The sequence below is a fragment of the Pipistrellus hanaki genome (genome assembly GCF_964339955.1).
Source record: "Pipistrellus hanaki genome assembly, chromosome: 13".
Taxonomy (NCBI): domain Eukaryota; kingdom Metazoa; phylum Chordata; class Mammalia; order Chiroptera; family Vespertilionidae; genus Pipistrellus; species Pipistrellus hanaki.
This window is the reverse complement of record NC_140515.1, coordinates 59,291,651-59,308,942: the sequence shown is the minus strand read 5'-3', so window position 1 is coordinate 59,308,942 and position 17,292 is coordinate 59,291,651. Positions and strand designations below refer to the sequence as shown.

Sequence of the window (17,292 nt, the reverse complement as noted above, 5' to 3'; positions counted from 1 at the left end):
CGAGACGAAGCGGTCATTTGACTTTTTCTTTCTTCTTTCTAGGTGTCTCATTCAGTCGCTAAACTTATATTAGTTAATTTCCACTGGCAAGTTGCAGAGATATTGGACAGGTAAGCCGTTCGGGGGCGGGGGGCGGCATCGCCGCAGCGTGGTGCCGTTCTGTGCACTGGGGAGCATGTCCTTCCAGTGTGCGTGTTGTATGTTACAGACACTGGGTCATATTGTATATGTTTTTTCCTCAATTTACATGTTGAACATTTTCCCATCTATTTTCCAGATATTCTTTCTACTGGTATTTGCTGGCACAGCATCTTATAGAGATGCTTCTTACTTTGTTCAGACCTCTGTTGTTGGACAGTGACGTCAGGTTTTTTGTGCCTTGTTAATTAGTTTGTAGTCAGTGCCCTTCTAGATTACCCTTGCCAACATCTCTGTTATTTCTTTTGGATACATCATATGTACCATGGCACATCACATGTTAGCTTGAGAAAAGGTAATTGGCCAATTCGCCACCCGCCTCCAGCCCCAGAGCTCCGAGGCACAGATTGGAGCCTCCAACACTGGAATCTGAGAGGGTCTCTCCCCGGCCCGCTGGAGACATTTCCGAGACCCCCCCTCGGAGGCCAGTCTGGCTCCGGGTCTCTCCTCAGCACCACGGGCTTTGGGGCTGCATGACTCTTGCTGGGGAGACTGTTCTGGGATTGTAGGAGGTTTGGCAGATGCCTCAGCTCACCTTCTGCACGTCAGGAGCAGGAGCATACACAGTCCTGGAGGTAAATGTCCCCAGGCCCTGCCCGGTGCCCCGGAGGACAGCATCTCCCCGGGAGAAACACGCCACCCTGCCCTTCGGCACCGGACATGGTTCTCGCGGTGTGGCCCTGTGAACGCAGAGCGGGGCCGTGCCTGCCCTCTGCGGCCGGGCAGCTGGTGGCCGCGCCCGCCGAGCGCCCGCTCACTCCCTCCGCACTCACTGCTCACGCCGGAGAGGCTCTGCAGAGTGCAGGTGCCCCTCCAGGCCTGCACCTCTGTCCCCGCTGCCCACACTCGGGAATCGGAGGGAGAGGTGGAGGCTCAGCCGGAGCATCTGGTGGGAGTGTGGGAGGGAAAGCCGCTGGAGGAGGCACTGTGACGGCGGGCGAGGACGCCTGCAGGAGACAGCCCCTGCTCGGCTCCTGGTGGCGGGAACAAGGCTTTCCCGGCCTTGGGTAGCACTTTATTGCCACGTGATAATTGTTCTCATTTCTTTCTTTCTTTTCTTTTTTTCTTTTTTTAAAATATATTTTATTGATTTTACACAGAGAGGAATTGAGAGGGACAGAGAGTTAGAAACATCGTTGAGAGAGAATCATCGATCAGCTGCCTCTTACACACCTCCCACTGGAGATGTGCCCGCAACCAAGGTACATGCCCTCGATCGGAATCGAACCCGGGACCTTTCAGTCCGCAAGCCGACGCTCTATCCACTGAGCCAAACTGGTCCCGGCTGTTCTCATTTCTAAATGTATTTATGCCATACCTTGTTCCAGAGGAATTAGATGGTTCTGATGAAAGCGTGCTTTTTCAGAAAGCCATGTGTGGCCGAAACCGGTTTGGCTCAATGGATAGAGCGTCGGCTTGGGGACTGAAGGGACCCGGGTTCGATTCCGGTCAAGGGCATGTACCTTGGTTGCGGGCATATCCCCAGTGGGGGGTGTGCAAGAGGCAGCTGATCAATGACTCTCTCTCATCGATGTTTCTAGCTCTCTATCTCTCTCCCTTCCTCTCTGTACAAAAACAATAAAATATATTTAAGAGGGAAAAAAAAGCTGTGTGTGAATGTGCACACACATGCGCATGTGCTGTATGCAGGCACTAAAGAGCAGTAAAGCAGGTGCTCTCCTGAGTGCTCCCCCAACAGGAACCCGCTGGCTCGCAGGAGGAGCCTCTGGCGGCAGTGCTGCCTGGCCCGCCTCCTCCCACCGGCACTCGTACCTGCCGTTCCTGTTGATCGTTTTCTTATTTTTCCTAACTTAGGTAACTTTTAGTTTAGTATGTTTTTAGAACTCTACAGACAGACATCATCATGCTGTGCTTTAAGTTTTAAAATTACAAACAAAGTTGCATTTTATGACATCCTGTGAATCCTGTCAGAAAACCATTTTGAGGTGGTTTTGTTTGGTTGGTTGCTTTGCTGTCACACATGATGCAGCTTTGAAAACCTGTCGGAGACTTCAGTGTAACCACTTTGTAGGGTTCAGAGAGAGAGTGAGTTACTGGTCTCTGGTTTCTAAAATGACCGGTGAAGGCCAGTGTTTTCCATGGTACACGCCCACAGTGGTGTGGGCTCCCCGTGCTGCCACAGTGAAGTTTCACGTCTGGAGGGTGAACGTGCCTCCAGTCATCTTTAACTTCACTTTCTGGATTATTCAGGAGCATCTTTTCTTATGTTTAGTGGTCATTTGTGTTTCCTCTTCTGTGGATGCCTGCTCTCTCTTTTGCCCATTTTTAGTTACTTTATCTTTTGTATCTTATATCTGGAATGAGGTATGGCATAAATACATTTAGAAATAAGAACAATTATCATGTGGCAATAAAAGTGCTACCAAAAGCCCGGGAAAACACATTCCCAGACACCAAGGACAAATGAATTTATAGGTTTTTGTGTGTGGGTTGTTTTTTATTCTGAATATCATCCTTTGCCATATAGGTATTGAATTTTCATCCAGTTTATATCTGATGAACCACATGGTTTTTTGTGTTGTTGTTTTTTAAATATATTTTATTTTTTATTTTTGTTTGTTTTTTTTTACAGAGAGGAAGGGAGAGGGATAGAGTTAAAAACATCTGAGAGAGAAACATTAATCAGCCGCCTCCTGTACATCCCCTACTGGGGATGTGCCCACAACCAAGGTACATGCCCTTGACCAGAATCAAACCTGGGACCCTTCAGTGCGCAGGCCAACACTCTATCCACTGAGCCAAACCGGTTAGGGCATGATGAACCAAAGTTTTTAAATGTAACATGATTTTTCAGTTTTTCTTTTATGCTCTGCGTGTGTGTGTGTGTGTGTGTGTGTGTGTGTGTGTCTTAAGATATCCTTCCCTATTCTGATGTCAGTAAAGAGATTTTTACCTTTAATTTCAGAAGGGAATGTAAATCAGAAACGATCCTTCATGAGCATTGTTCTCAGCTCAGTGCCTTGGAGACAGGGCTATTATTCGCAGACAGTTGAGAGCTAAAAGAAACGGGAAGAGAAGCACATTTGCACTGAGGAGGGAGCTTGGCTCTGCGAGCGGTAATTAGAGACAAAGGCACTCAGGCAGCTGCACACGTCGGCCGTCCTCCGCGGTGAACCTGCGCCTTCCGTCCCCGACGCTGGGTCTCTGCCTTTTGTGTTGTAGGTACAAGTCCAATTCTGCTCAGCTGCTCGTCGAGGCTCGCGTCCAGCCCAGTCCATCGAAACACGTGAGTGTGTCCTGCCTGGGAGGACGCCTCCCGGCACGTGGCTCTCCTGTGGCTTCGGGTGCCATGGAGAGCCCTCTCACTTCGTTTCTGGTGTGACTGCCTCTCCTGTTTGTTCCGTTATCGCTGGAAAGCTTCCTCCGGGGGGAGGGGGAGGAAATCATTGCCCACCCAGGGCCGCTCAGCCCTTTCATCTCTGCCTCACAGCCTGCACTCCATCCCCCTGCTGCCTGGTGTGCCCAGCTCACCGCACGCCTCTGCCCCTGCCCCTGCCTCTGCCTCTGCGGGCCCTCCCTGGCCTGGAGTGTTCAGACCCTGTCCCCATGTTTGTGGGAATGGAACTCACTTTTTTTTTTTTTTTTATAATATATTTTATTGATTGTTTTAGAGAGAGGAAGGGAGAGAGGTAGAGAGTTAGAAACATCGATGAGAGAAACATTGATCAGCTGCCTCCTGCACACCCCCCACCAGGGATGTGCGCACAACCAAGGTACATGCCCTTGACCGGAATCGAACCTGGGACCTTTCAGTCTGCAGGCTGATACTCTATCCACTGAGCCACACTGGTTTTGGCTTGAAACTCACTTTTAAAGACCCAAACCCAAGCTGTCCCTCACAAAGCCTGTCCTCCGTGATCACTCCCTGCAAACTCGTCTGGTTGTGTCTTTAAACCTTCACTGTATGTGGTAGTGATTCAGCCATCTTTCCCTACCGCAGTGAGTGCTCTGAGGGAGACACCACGTCCTACAGGCCTGGCCATGCCTGTGTGTCTAGAAGTTCAACAAACATCTGTTAGATGAGCGAGGACGTGTCCACAGAGCGCTTAGGAGAGAGATTTGGAGCTCAGGTCACCACAGAACTTCTGCAGCCTCTCCTTAGAAAGCTTCCCGGCGCAGCCTGGCTGAGCACGGGAACAGTCCTTTCTCGGATTGTTTGTATTTCCGGGGAGGAAGGGAGAGGGGTAGATAGAGCAGGTGCTCTGCTTTAACAAGCTGACAAGAGCCGAGATCACCTTGTAGGGGCTTTTCCATGGGCTGTGGTGTTGGCCCGGGCCCCCGGCTGTCTGTGTGTGTGTGTGTGTGTGTCCGTGTGTGTGTCCGTGTGCGTGTGTGTAGTGTGGCCTCATCCTGGGACTCGGGCTTCAGAGTTGTCTGCCCACTTCCTGGGAGAGTTTCCTGCCTCGTAGGTGCCTTCTCATCCTTCTCCATTAATTTACGTGACATCTCTTCCTTGTGGTGAGGACGAGCTATAACTTGGAAAAAGAAATAACGTTTTGTATTTTGGGCACATCCGCCTAGGAAGACAATCAGCTGTGATGAGTAGCGCTCAGTGTGCCGTTAGAAGCTTTACACAGCTTCGGCCTTAGGGCTGGATCCGCAGCGCTTGCTGCGGGGCAGCTCCGGACTCTGCTGAACGGGCTCTTCCAGGAGAAACGCTTTAAAGCTGGAGCGAAGGACCTCTGAGGGCCTTGACAACTGACATCCGAGCTTCCCCCTGGCTTTCTCAGGCTGCTGTCTGTCATTCTGACGGCTCTGCTTCCCTGCATCTAGTGATGCCACAAGCCCAGCTCAGGTGCCGCCGCCCCCAGGAAGCCTTCCTGAGGTGCTCTCTGCTCGGAGCTCCACTGCAGCCGAGCTCCACTCTCGTGGCCTCCCAGGCTCCCTGCGGCCCCGGACTGATGTTTCCTCTCTCCCCAGGCCCCCGCAGCCCACCCCCCTCACCACTGCGCCGTGTGCATGCAGTTCGTGCGGAAGGAGAACCTGCTCTCCCTGGCCTGTCAGCACCAGTTTTGCCGCAGCTGCTGGGAGCAGCACTGCTCCGTGCTTGTCAGAGACGGCGTGGGTGTGGGTGAGTGCTCCGGGCCTACCACACTGCCTGTTACCTCCGACTCGGCCCTTCCAGGGCTCGGTCAGTGTGTGCCTTATTGAAAACAGCGTTTTCATTGACTTCAGAGAGGTAAAAGCATCACTGATGAGAGAGAATCGTCAGTCAGCTGCCTCTTGCACACCCCCTACTGGGGATGGAGCCTGCAGCCTCGGTATGTGCCTGACTGGGAATCGTGGCTCAACTGCTGAGCCGTGCCGGTTAGGCGACTACGTGTCTTTTAAGCCTGATGGACGTTACCGTCACCACCATTGCTTCCCACGCCTCAGTCTGACTGGCCACGTGCTCCCATCCTGAGCGACAGGAGAAGCTAAGGCTGCTGTTCGGTCCCACGTGGAGGGCGTGTGAGTGCAGGGCCACCTCTCGGAGGCTTTGGGAGCGCTGTCTGCACCCTGCCTCCTGCCCTCCTCACCCCCCCCACAGGCAGCCATTGCGCAGCCTCCAGAGGGCTCGTGCTGCGTAGGCAGCAGCACAGAGTGCGTGGTGAGGGGCGGTTACGGGATATTTGTTAGACTGTAACCTGATGATGTTGATACAAGATTGGCCTCCCATTAATTGTGTCTGCAAACCTCCTGTTGGTGGTAAGCACTTGCATGTAATATTAAACATTACAAAACTCAGTTGTTAGTTAGCAACCATATAGGGTTTTTAAACAAAAGTTTAAACCATTGTGATATGTATGTCATTTGGAACAATGTTTAGTTACATCACTGTGCAAATGTATCAGTGTCTTTCTTTGAGGTTGTTCTGTTGTTTCAAGAATTTCCTATGTGGAACCGAATCTGTGGTTGAACTCAGGGGCAAATACGTTATGACGAGGGGCCCAGGGCACAGATTCGTGCATCTAGAAAGGAACTGTGGGCTGAGGCTGCAGTGGGCACAGGGACGGGTCTGGGCCCATCCTCACCCGGCCTGCCATGGCCCCCAGTCCCTTCTGCCAGCAGCCCCGTCTGCCAGCACCCCTCTCCCGCCCGTTGCTCCCATGCGCTGATGGTGCCGCCCCGCTCGCACCTAGTGACGGCAGCAGCGTTTGGGGACAGCGCTGTCAGCTGAGCAGCAGCTGCTGCTGCACCCATCGCCCTCAGGGGCAGGCGGAGGGGGAGAAGCCCACAGGGGCGATGGGGGCCGGCAGCCGCTGCTCGCACCCACTGACCGACTGCTGATGGCACTGAACCATCAAGACCAGCGCCGGGAGCCCGCAGTGGGTGCAAGCAGTGGTGCCCCTGGGTGTTTGCGGGGCTAGCACCGGCAGTGGGTGCGAGCGGCAGGTGCTCGCACCGGCAGGACTGCAGCACGCGGAGCGGAGGCTTTTCAGTAACCACCAGAGGCTCACCCAGTGGCAGCGGCTGCGATCCACCTCGGGCTGGCCCCTGCTCACCTGCTCCACCTTCCTGCTGCAGTCGACACCCGCCATGTTCCGCACTCACCCCCTGGTGGTCAGCGCATGTCATGGCGACCGGTGTGCAGTTGTGCAGTTGGATCTATTTGCATATTAGGGATATATATATATATATATATATAGACCAGTGGTGACTCCTGCAGTGCAGCTGTCGATCTGGGTCTTTGTTCCACAGGAGTCTCTTGCATGGCTCAGGACTGCCCACTTCGAACACCAGAGGACTTTGTGTTCCCATTACTGCCCAACGAAGAGCTCAGAGACAAATACAGGCGCTACCTCTTCAGGGACCATGTGGAGGTATGGCCGCCCTGTGGGTGGCGCCCCTGCTTTCCTGGGCCTCCTTTCCCCGGTGCCCACCAGGGCTGCTTTATGACAAGGCTGCCATTAGGAAAGAGCTCCATGGCTCTAAAAGGCCAGGAACCACTAGAACGGTAGTGAACACAGACGCGGAGTCAGGAACCACTAGAACGGTAGTGAACACAGGCGCGGAGTCAGGAACCACTAGAACGGTAGTGAACACAGATGCAGAGTCAGGCAGCCGTGAGTCCCAGGTCTGATACTCCCCGCTGTGTAACCTACCCGTGATTGTGCCCTGAGCCGTGGTCTCCTGTAGCGTGGTCACCGTACGCACTCCACTCAGCAAGCCATCCACGCACCGGCAGCACATCAGAGTGGCTGTTCCTTTGGTTGCTGTGACCAGCGGAGATGGGCAGGACAGCTTGCCCATGACTCTAGCACGGCCAGTCTCAGTCTCAGTCTGGCCCTCGGTCAGGCTGCCCGTCAGGCACGCTGGTTTTCTGTGACATCGTTCCACCGTGCCATGCCGAAGCGTATTGGTTGATTGAAGGTCTGGTCTTCTCATGCGCAAGCCGCAGGCCCCACAGATGCCTGGCTCCGCGGGCTGCTGGCTGCCTCTGCTAAACGCCTGGGGCTGTGGGGCTCCCTGGTTCCTTCCAGCCGAGTCCCTTCGCGTTCCCATCTCACAGACGCAGCAGTGCGTCCCGCTTTGTGATCTGATCTTAGACCTTCAGTGAGTTGCTGCCTAGTTTAACTCACGTTCAGAGCCTTCAGTATCTGCCCTATGGCGGCTCATGACAGTCCCTGGGAATCCTAGAGCCCGTCATGTCAGCATCAGCTGGACAAACAGTGTCTGAGTGCTCGGGGCCTACTTGGGGGCAGCGACTGGGAGTGGCTCATGCTTCCCCTTGGTGTGCACACAGAGTCATTACCAGCTCCAGCTGTGCCCCGGTGCAGACTGCCCCATGGTCATCCAGGTACAAGAGCCCCGAGCACGCCGCGTCCAGTGCAGCCGGTGCAGCGAGGTCTTCTGGTAAGAGAGGCTGTGGGTGCCAGCAGCCTGGCTCCCGCCGTCCGCACAGGCCGCTGCTGCCGGGGCGGGGGGAGGGGGAGACGGGCTGTGGAGCAGGAGAGCAGCTCCGCTCCGGGGGCGGGGGGCGCCTCATGTTCCAGGTCATGTTGGGGACAGCTCGGTCTGCAGACTAGGATGGGGCAGGTGCTGGGAGAAGGTGCTGTGGTTCATGCTGCTAAGACTGACCCAGAGGTTTGATTTCTCTGCCTGCACAGATAACTTATTACTATTTACATGCTCAGCGTTTTAACCTTTCTCTGTGACTCACCCTGTCCTTCATGAACATGGCATACAGCCATTGGGGCTTACCCCCTGCAGTAAGAAAGATGGGAAGAGCGACATGTGCTGAAGGGTAAGGCCTTGTCCTGACCCGCGGGCCTCCGTGTTCCCACAGCGTGTGGGCAGCACTGTTGTCATCCTTGTGGGTGAGGAAGTGGAGGTGCAGGGTATCGGCAGGAGTCATCCCCAGGCCCAGACCTGTGTCCCAGTCCCCCCTCCCGGGAGCCTCCTGGAGGGACGGGCTCGGGCACCACACGGGAAGCGTGGCTCGTGCCCGTGGGCCGCCTTGGAGATGTCCTTGAGGGCGTGTGTGGCTCGCCGGCTCTCAGCCTCCATCCTGCTGGGTGAGCTCTCCTGGGCAGGGGTGAGGTCGGCTCCTGGGCCCTGTCCTGTCCTCAGCGGTGGGGCTGGGCCAGAGGGACAGGCAGGTCCTGGGGGCCGAGCCTGGGGAAGGTGTGCTCTGGCTGAGTGTCCTGCGCTGTTGGGGTGTCTTGCCGCTGCGCCTGGACAAGCTGGCATTTGCGCCCTGTGTGCACGTGTGGCTGGGGCTGAGCCCAGGCTCCGAAGGGCCTCGTCCTGCTCTTGCCTGCGCGGAGGCATTTCAGCAGCATCTCCGCCGGTAAAGGTCTGGAAGCCTGGATCGGTGGCTTCCCTTTGAAAAGCTCTGCCTCAGGACCTGCTGGCTTGGACACGAGGACAATGAAAGCCTGACCTACTGAGTATTTGAGTGTTTTTCTTTCTGGTTTTAAGTTTCAAGTGTCGTCAGATGTATCACGCCCCCACAGACTGCGCCACCATCCGGAAATGGCTCACGAAGTGTGCGGACGACTCGGAGACCGCCAACTACATCAGCGCCCACACTAAAGACGTAAGGAGCGTGTCTCCCCTGCGCTCGGCCGCCTGTGCTGCAGGGCCTGGCAGGCCGGCGGAGGTGGCCGCGCTTGTCGCAGTGCGCGGTGCTGGGTGACTCATTTTGGCCCGGTGCTGAAACGCCGGGCAAGTTAAGGAACTAGTTAGGAGAAACTCGGTCTTTCTTGAATGCTCCGAGGCTTTCATATCCCCGGGAGGGAGGTGGGCAGTGTAAGAGTAGTAATTCCCTAGTTTATAAGTTTGTAATGGAGTAAATAGAGAGCGCACACCTAACAAATAGCCAGTCTGTGGAGGCCCAGTGCTTGTCCTGCGCCTTCCCTGGGAAAGCAGGGCCCACAGCCCCTGGAGCCCGGGGGACTCGGCACCCAGGCGCTGCCCCGTGCCCGTCACGCTCACAGTCCCGCTGTGGCCAGGACGTCATAACGGGCTGTGTGGTGGCACGGCCCAGCCGGTTTCTGGGGGCGTCCGCGGGCTCTGTCACCTCTCGGGAGCGAGCGGCTTCAGAGGCTGTTCTCGTGCCTCTTCCGAAGCAGGAGCGCGGGCGGCTGCCAGGACGTGGCCGCTCTGGCGCACTCCCGCCCGGGCAGGCTTTCTGCTGACCGGCTGCTGCTGTGACGAGGGCCCTGGCGGGACGGGTGGCGGCGGGCTCAGTGGGCTCAGCAGGTGCGTGAGTGTTTCCGAGCCCAACATGCTGACCTCCTTTCCTTGGATTGCTGTTCCAGCCTCAGCGACCGGCACATTTAAGTGACTGCTCCTCCCAGCAGTGCTCGCCCGATGAGTCACTGGGCACAGGTGCCAGGCGCTTTGTGTAAGTGTTTAGCCGCCTGGTGGTGCGTGAGCCTAACGGCGCCCTTCTGTCTCCTCAGTGTCCCAAGTGCAACATCTGCATCGAGAAGAACGGAGGCTGCAATCACATGGTGAGCGGAAGCCCGTGCCCTTTGCATGTGTGACACACGTGGTCAGCGGGCCCTTAACGTGTTCTCTCTGTTTCCCTCGACAGCAATGCTCCAAGTGCAAACACGGTGAGTCCCGGCGTGGTGTGCAGGCCAGCCCAGCCTGCCTGTGCACGGGCTCCGCTGCTTGTGTGGGGAGCAGACGAGGGCAGCCTGGCACTTACGACTGACATTTATGTTCTCCTTTCGGACCTGTAATCCCTCTGCCATCCCGTGGCCACATGTAGTCAGAAGTCCAGGTGGGGGGGACTCTTAGACCCTCACGAATCCTCAGTCATCGGGAAGAGGTTTACCATGGCCTTTCTGTTTTTCCAAGGCAGGTGAGTAGCACGGGCTGGTCTGTGCTGCCTCCCGGTGGTCTCACTGGAGGGGGTAACCACCCGTTTCCCTCGAGGCTGCAGGAAGTTCCCAGAGGGGTTTGGACTTGGCCTTCAGGCCTCCTCCATTGTCAGGAGCCGCTTCCTTGGACCTGTGGGTTTTGCTTTCCTTCCTGCCAGATCAGTGAGGAGGGAGGAGTCCTTCAGGCAGGGATGTGTGCACATAGGTCTCCCGCGCGGCTGCCGAGGTGCTGCGTTTCTCTCCTCTTCGTAAGGGCTTGCCGGGGGCTGCTCCTGTGCTTCCCGGGGGCTCCCTGGGGTCAGGGGACTCAGTGCAGACAGGGTTAACCAGCAGCAAGCGCGGCCTCGCTGACGAGGGAGCAGTGTTGTCACCGTCCAGGGCAGACGACAAGAGGAGGGCTGGGTGGCGTCTGGTCTCTGGGTGAGCACCTCGGGGAAGTCAGCCATGGCGTGGGTCCTGGGAGGCGGGGCTTCCCGCCGTCGGGCCGGGCAGACAGGCACACCGCACTGGCCTCCAGCCGGCGGCGGGCCTCCCTCCCAGACCGCGGTCGTGGTGGGACGGGTAGCGTCCGGAAGGGGGTTTGGTTCCCTCTTTGCTTCCCCTGCAGAGGCAGGGCCGTAACTCTGAGGGTGACTGCGGATGGCTGTAGGTTAGGGAAAAGCACTTTTAAACAAGAAGGAAGGGGAATGCCCTCTTCCAGCTTCGTGGACAGGCTTCCTGGGGAGAGGGCAGGGCGGGAGGCAGGCGGGCGGGAGGCGTGTGCGTTGTGCTGAGCCTCCATTGGACCAGTCCCCGCCGTCCTGTTCTCACAGTGGCCGGACACAGCAGGCCAGCGGTGCTTGCTCTGTGCTTTAAAAAGTCTTACTTTGCTGAAACTGGTTTGGCTCAGTGGATAGAGCGTTGGTCTGCAGACTGAAAGGTCCCGGGTTCGATTCTTGTCAAGGGCACGTACCTTGATTGCGGGCACATCCCCAGGGGGGTGGGGTGCAAGAGGCAGCTGGTTAATGTTTCTCTCTCATCGACGTTTCTAACTCTATCCCTCTCTCTTCCTCTCTGTGTAAAATCAATAAAATATATTAAAAAGTCTTACTTTCCAGTTACAGTCCACATTCAGGGTTATTTGGGCTCGTTTCCGGTGTGCCCTATAGCGGTTAGACAGTTATGCACCTGACGGTAACATTCTTACTGCTGCCTGGCCCCGTACTCGCTGCTGTTAACCATTCTCTGTGCTGCACGTGGGCAGACCAGTGGTCTGTACGTCACACCTGCCTGCACCGGTGAGACGGGCACACAGCTCTGTGCTCACGGAACTGCCCTTTAGATCGGCAAGGGCAGCTGCAGGGACTGGGATCGGGGAGACAGGCCCTCGTTCCTCCGGAAAGGGGGCGTCCTTGGGAAGTCTGATCAGGTGACATCCCCGCCCCCAGCACAGTCTGTCCGTCCCCATGCTTGGCCTTAGAGGACTGGGGGCTGTCCTGGGTGTGACCCCCCTCTCTCTGCGCAGACTTCTGCTGGATGTGCCTAGGCGACTGGAAGACCCACGGCAGCGAGTACTACGAGTGCAGCCGGTACAAGGAGAACCCCGACATCGTCAACCAGAGCCAGCAGGCGCAGGCCCGCGAGGCCCTCAAGAAGTACCTGTTCTACTTCGAGCGGGTAGGCCCCTCGCTGCTCCCGAGGGCCTGTGCACGGCTGCGGGCAGCATCCCAGGGACTGGCCCAGGGCCACGTGCACAGAGGGCAAGGCTGGCTCCACAGGGCGTGGCTGACAGGGAGGACGTGGTGCTGGCTTGATGTGCGGGCTGGATGGAAGATCAGGAAGGGACTGTCAGTGCCATCTTAGCCCAGGGAGACGCTTCAGCAGCCCACAGAGCGCGGCACGCGTGGTTTCTGAGCACGTAGACCAGCGAGTCTCACACAGCCCGTCCTCAGGCTGAGCCTGCTGCCCGGAGGGGGCGTGGTCTGGCAGGCAGGCGCTGCTCTGGACGCCCGCCCTCGTTGCCCTCGAGGTCACACAGTCCCCGTAAGTTAGACGAGGCTGTGGCTGGGCCCTTCCAGCCCAGCTGTCCCTTCTGGACCCTGTGCCGCCCCAGGGCCCCTGCAGCCGCCTCCTCCCTCTGCCTGCAGTGGGAAAACCACAACAAGAGCTTGCAGCTGGAGGCGCAGACGTACCAGCGGATTCATGAGAAGATCCAGGAGCGCGTCATGAACAACCTGGGGACGTGGATCGACTGGCAGTACCTGCAGAACGCTGCCAAGCTCTTGGCCAAGGTCTGTACCTCCTCCCTCTCCAGTGCCTGGCCCTGTCCAGTGCCTGGCCCTGTCAGCCCCCGACCGCAGGGGGGGAGACCCCGAAGGGGGCTGGGCCGTTAGCACCCTGTGCAGGCCGCATACTTCTGCTCACGGGTGGACAGTCCCCGGCTGTGCCCACTGAGGACCAGGCCTCTGCTGGTGTCCAGGGGGTTCCACCAAGAGAACCACTGTGGCGAGACTGGACCCCTTTTCTTCTTTTGTCCCATCATGCATCACTCAGGAAAATAAGAGCTTGTCTTTGGACAATTATTGAGATAGATGTGTGGACTCTGATGTCCGACTAAAGAGGGAAGAGCCATTGAGGCAGCTGCTGGTAAATAAAGCCCAGGTTGGAAGGAACGGGGTGTCTGTGGCCACTTTTGTTTCCTCTCTCCATGTGGTCCCCTCCATCTTTATTTGGTGAGGTCGCTTCTCAGGCTCATCCTGTGGAGCCAGGTGACCTGCATGGTGGGGAGAGAACTGCAAAGGCCACCGATGCGTGTGGCCGGAATCAGACACAGGGCCCTTCTCTTCTCCTCTCCCTGTTGCAGTGTCGCTACACCCTGCAGTACACGTACCCGTATGCCTACTACATGGAGTCCGGGCCCAGGAAGAAGCTGGTAAGGCGCAGCAGCCCCTCCACTCTGCCCTCCGAGCGCCAGAGGTGCCGGTTATGTGGAGGCCAAATTAACACAAAACTGTCGTCTTCAAAGTGTATTTCTCTTCCAGGCATCTCCAGAATAAGTCTCATCCCCCAAAGCTGGCATTTGTGTAATAACAGCCCGAGTGCCCCACTGTTTTTCACTGTTATAACTGAGACGTGTGGGAACATTTTTGTGCGTAAAGCTTGGATGTACAATTACTAAGGCAACTGGCTCAACTATTTTAAGAGTTGATTTGCAGCCCTAGCTGGTTCGGCTCAGTGGATAGAGTGTCGGCCTGAGGACTGAAGGGTCCCAGGTTTGATTCTGGTCAAGGGCACATGCCCGGGTTGTGGGGGCTCAATCCCCAGTAGGGGGCGCACAGGAGGCTGCTGATCAATGATTCTGTCTCTATCCCGCTCTCTTCCTCTCTGAAATCAATAATAAATATATATACACACACACACACACACACACAAACATATATATATATATATATATATATACACACATATATATATACACATACATACATATACATTTTAAAAAGTTGATTTGCAGAAGGGCTAAAGAAAAACAGTATTCAGGGAATACAGTGTCTGTGAATAGCCATCCATTGATTTTTAAAGCATTTGTTTCCCTATATGCTGGGAGCATTGTCTTCAGTGGCTTCAATTCTTGCCTGTTCTTTGTGGTGGTGCGGGGGTGCCCTTGCTATTTGTACTCTTAGGTAGCCTTAAAAAAAATATATATATATATATATATATATATATATATATATATATATAGAGAGAGAGAGAGAGAGAGAGAGAGAGAGAGAGGGATCTAGATATATATATATAGAGAGAGAGAGATTTTGGAGAAGAAGGGAGTGGGAGAAATAGAAACATCAATGGTGAGAATCACTGATTGGCTGCCTCATTCATGCTCCCCACTGGGGATAGAGCCCACAACCCAGGCATGTGCCCTTGACCAGAATCTAATCTGGGACCCTTCAGTCTGCAGGCTGATGCTCTATCCCACATGTGTCAAACACAAGGCCCGCGGGCCAAATCCAGCCCCCCAGGCCTTGCAATGTGGCCTGCACCGCGCTGTCATCACTGCACTCCGCTGTCAGTTTATGACATTGTCAGTTTATGACTGTTCAGTAAAGCATTCGGCCTGCGATTTAGGCTGGATTTTAGATTTTGGCCCCTTCTCTGATTGAGTTCGACACCCCTATTCTATCCACTGAGCCACATTGGCCAGGGCCAGTTAGCCTTTTAATTGGGTTCTGGCTCCTGGTACAGGGACTAGCACTGCCCTCTTGAGGTCAGCTTCAGGGTTGTCTGCTGCTCATGCGAGCCTGAGGCACTGCGTCTGCGCCCGCCCCCGTCTGCAGGCCCCGCCCTCTCCTTTGACCTTCCCGCTCTGCCCACACAGTTTGAATACCAGCAGGCGCAGCTGGAGGCGGAGATCGAAAACCTGTCGTGGAAAGTGGAGCGCGCGGACAGCTATGACCGGGGGGTAGGTGCCGCCGTCGGGCTGCCGTGAGGAGGGGGACGGGTGCTGTGGCTGGAAGCTGCTGCGGAGAAGGGGGCGGCTGTGCTGACTCCGGCTGCTCAGGCTGGCCATGCGAGCACAGGTTTGCTTCCCTGGCGCAGGACTTAGAAAACCAGATGCACATAGCGGAGCAGCGCAGGCGGACCCTGCTGAAGGACTTCCACGACACCTAGGCCGGCCTCGCAGCTGCAGTGGGAGAGGCGCCGGAGGCCTCGGCCGCTGTTCTGCACGACCAGGGCTCTGCCTTCACACCAGGCCGGCCGGCCCTCCTGAGGCCCGGCGCACACCTCATTCCCGCTCCTGCTCACCATGCTCTTGGTTTCTGCTGCGTAGAGGCCCTGTTGGATTGGCCTCTTCAGGATTTGAAATTCCCCCTGGATGGTTGTTGGGAGGGAGGGAACGTTTTTTTGAATGACTATTAATAGTATTAGCTCATTACAACTTATGTAATTTTTAAAGGTTGGGCAATTGTACCAAAAAAACAAAACAGAAAGGAAGCCAACCATAGAATTACACAGAACCTTTAAAAATAAATTGGCATTGGAGTGTTTGCCCTCTAGCTACTGTCCTCGGAACGCAGCTGCTCCTGCCGCCCTCCTGGAGGCGCCCTGGAGGCCCGGCGGGCGGCCTCTGCCTCCAGAGACGCTTGGTGTTCGGGCCCAGGGGAGGGGCAGGGTGGAGGTGGGCACTGGTTTGCCTGTGCAACGGGTCTGGCACGGGAGCCGCCTGCCCCCTGCCCGCCCTGTCGGCCTCGGCCAGGCGCCCTGCGTGGCCTAGCAGTGTGCGGGCAGTGCAGAGCAGGGCGTGCCACGGGGCTGGATCGACGTGCCCTGCGTGTCTGTGGGCTCATGGTGTTGCTCGAAGGGAAGGCTTTCCCGGTGGCTCCTGGGCCGGAGCCCACGGAGAGCATGGATGTGGGACAGGAGCTCCTCAAGGCGGAGCTCCACTCGCAAAGGGGGTCGTCCCCACACAAAGGTGTTCTGTTTGGTCCCTTCTCCGCGGCAGCCTGCAGGTGGTGTGGCTGCCCTCTGCTCACCAGCCTCCGGCCGCCTCGCGAACCTCGGCTCAGGCAGTGTGGCCTGTTTGCACAGGTGTTTCCATGGCCGCTCGGGCTGGGCCTCCCCTCCAGGGTTTGCACTGCGGAGCCCAGAGGAGCCAGCGGCTCGCGTGGCACCTGGCCCCGTGGCCCAGGAAGTTAAGCCTGGCCCGGGTTCTGTGCTGGGGGACATGGACATGTGGGAATTCTCTGATGCTCATACACTCACCTCCGCGTCCCCAGGCACCACGGCTGTGAACTAACTGCTCTGGACGGCAGCACACAGCGGGGGCGGGGGCTGGCTGGGAGAGGGGGACAGGTAGGAGTGTAGCCATGAACAGGTCGGGGGTCCCTGCACCAGGACAGCCTCTGGGACCCGGTGGGCGTGGTCACTGCGCTGGCTCGGGGATGGGCTCGGCGGCTTGCCTTCCTCCGTCTTTGTACTGCGTGGCCCAGGGGCCGGCGTGTTTGGACCGCACATCGCCGTGTGCCCAACCTGGGTCCGGTGGCGGCGGTCCCCGGAAGGCCCTGTCCTCGGGGAGGCCCGGCCCGAGGGTGGAAGGTACAGAGGCAATGTGTTCTCATGAATTTGCCGAATATCTTTGTTTTCTTCAAAGAAAAAGTTGAGGTAATGTCATCTGCTCCAAGTTGAGTGGTTTATTAAAAATAAACGGAGTTTCTGATTATAAGACTACGTGTAGATGTCTTTCTCCCACGGAGCCTCCGGATGCAGCAGCCGGGGCATGGGCCCCGCACAAACAGGGCGGCCTTGGGTCAGCCCTCCCAGGCCTGTGAGGGCCCCTGGCCTGACCGCCTCTCTCTCTGGGGAGAGGACACTGGAGGGAGGTGGGGTAGCTAAGCTCCTTCCGTCCCTCCAACCCCTCCCCTCCCTCCAAAGGGCCCCTGGCTCCTCCACAGCCCCTGCCGAGGCCCTGGCCCCTTCATCAGCAAGCAGACTCGCGGCCCCTCCAGCACGGATGGGAGCTTAGGCTGGGCGGGGGTGGTTAGGCGGTCCTGGTTGTGAAGATGTTTGGAGTGATACCGTGGGCTGTGGGCTGTGGGCAGCATGCACGGCAGTCGGGGCCAGAGAGGCCTGGACACTGCAGCCTCCGGGGCCTCCCTCTTGGGGACATGGGGGGGAGTGGTCACCGGTGAGTGTTCTCTCTGAGGCAACGGCCACCAGCCACTCCTGCAGGCAGTGGGCAGAGTACCGTGGCCTGGCATCATGTCCTCGGCCATCTTTAAAA

The 17,292-nt window shown here is 56.9% G+C and overlaps 1 protein-coding gene across 1 annotated transcript in view; it reads left to right on the top strand.

Moving 5' to 3' along the window:
* ARIH2 (ariadne RBR E3 ubiquitin protein ligase 2) overlaps nucleotides 1–16,734 on the top strand; it is a 39,342-nt gene extending 22,608 nt beyond the window's left edge. Inside the window, 13 exon segments of the mRNA XM_084901666.1 lie at nucleotides 43–110; nucleotides 3,382–3,445; nucleotides 5,140–5,290; nucleotides 6,901–7,022; nucleotides 7,946–8,055; nucleotides 9,124–9,241; nucleotides 10,110–10,160; nucleotides 10,244–10,265; nucleotides 12,040–12,191; nucleotides 12,662–12,805; nucleotides 13,378–13,446; nucleotides 14,890–14,973; nucleotides 15,111–16,734. Coding sequence (XP_084757792.1) covers nucleotides 43–110; nucleotides 3,382–3,445; nucleotides 5,140–5,290; nucleotides 6,901–7,022; nucleotides 7,946–8,055; nucleotides 9,124–9,241; nucleotides 10,110–10,160; nucleotides 10,244–10,265; nucleotides 12,040–12,191; nucleotides 12,662–12,805; nucleotides 13,378–13,446; nucleotides 14,890–14,973; nucleotides 15,111–15,182 — 1,227 coding nt within the window. The 3' untranslated portion in view covers nucleotides 15,183–16,734.
* Nucleotides 16,735–17,292: the final 558 nt, after the last annotated feature.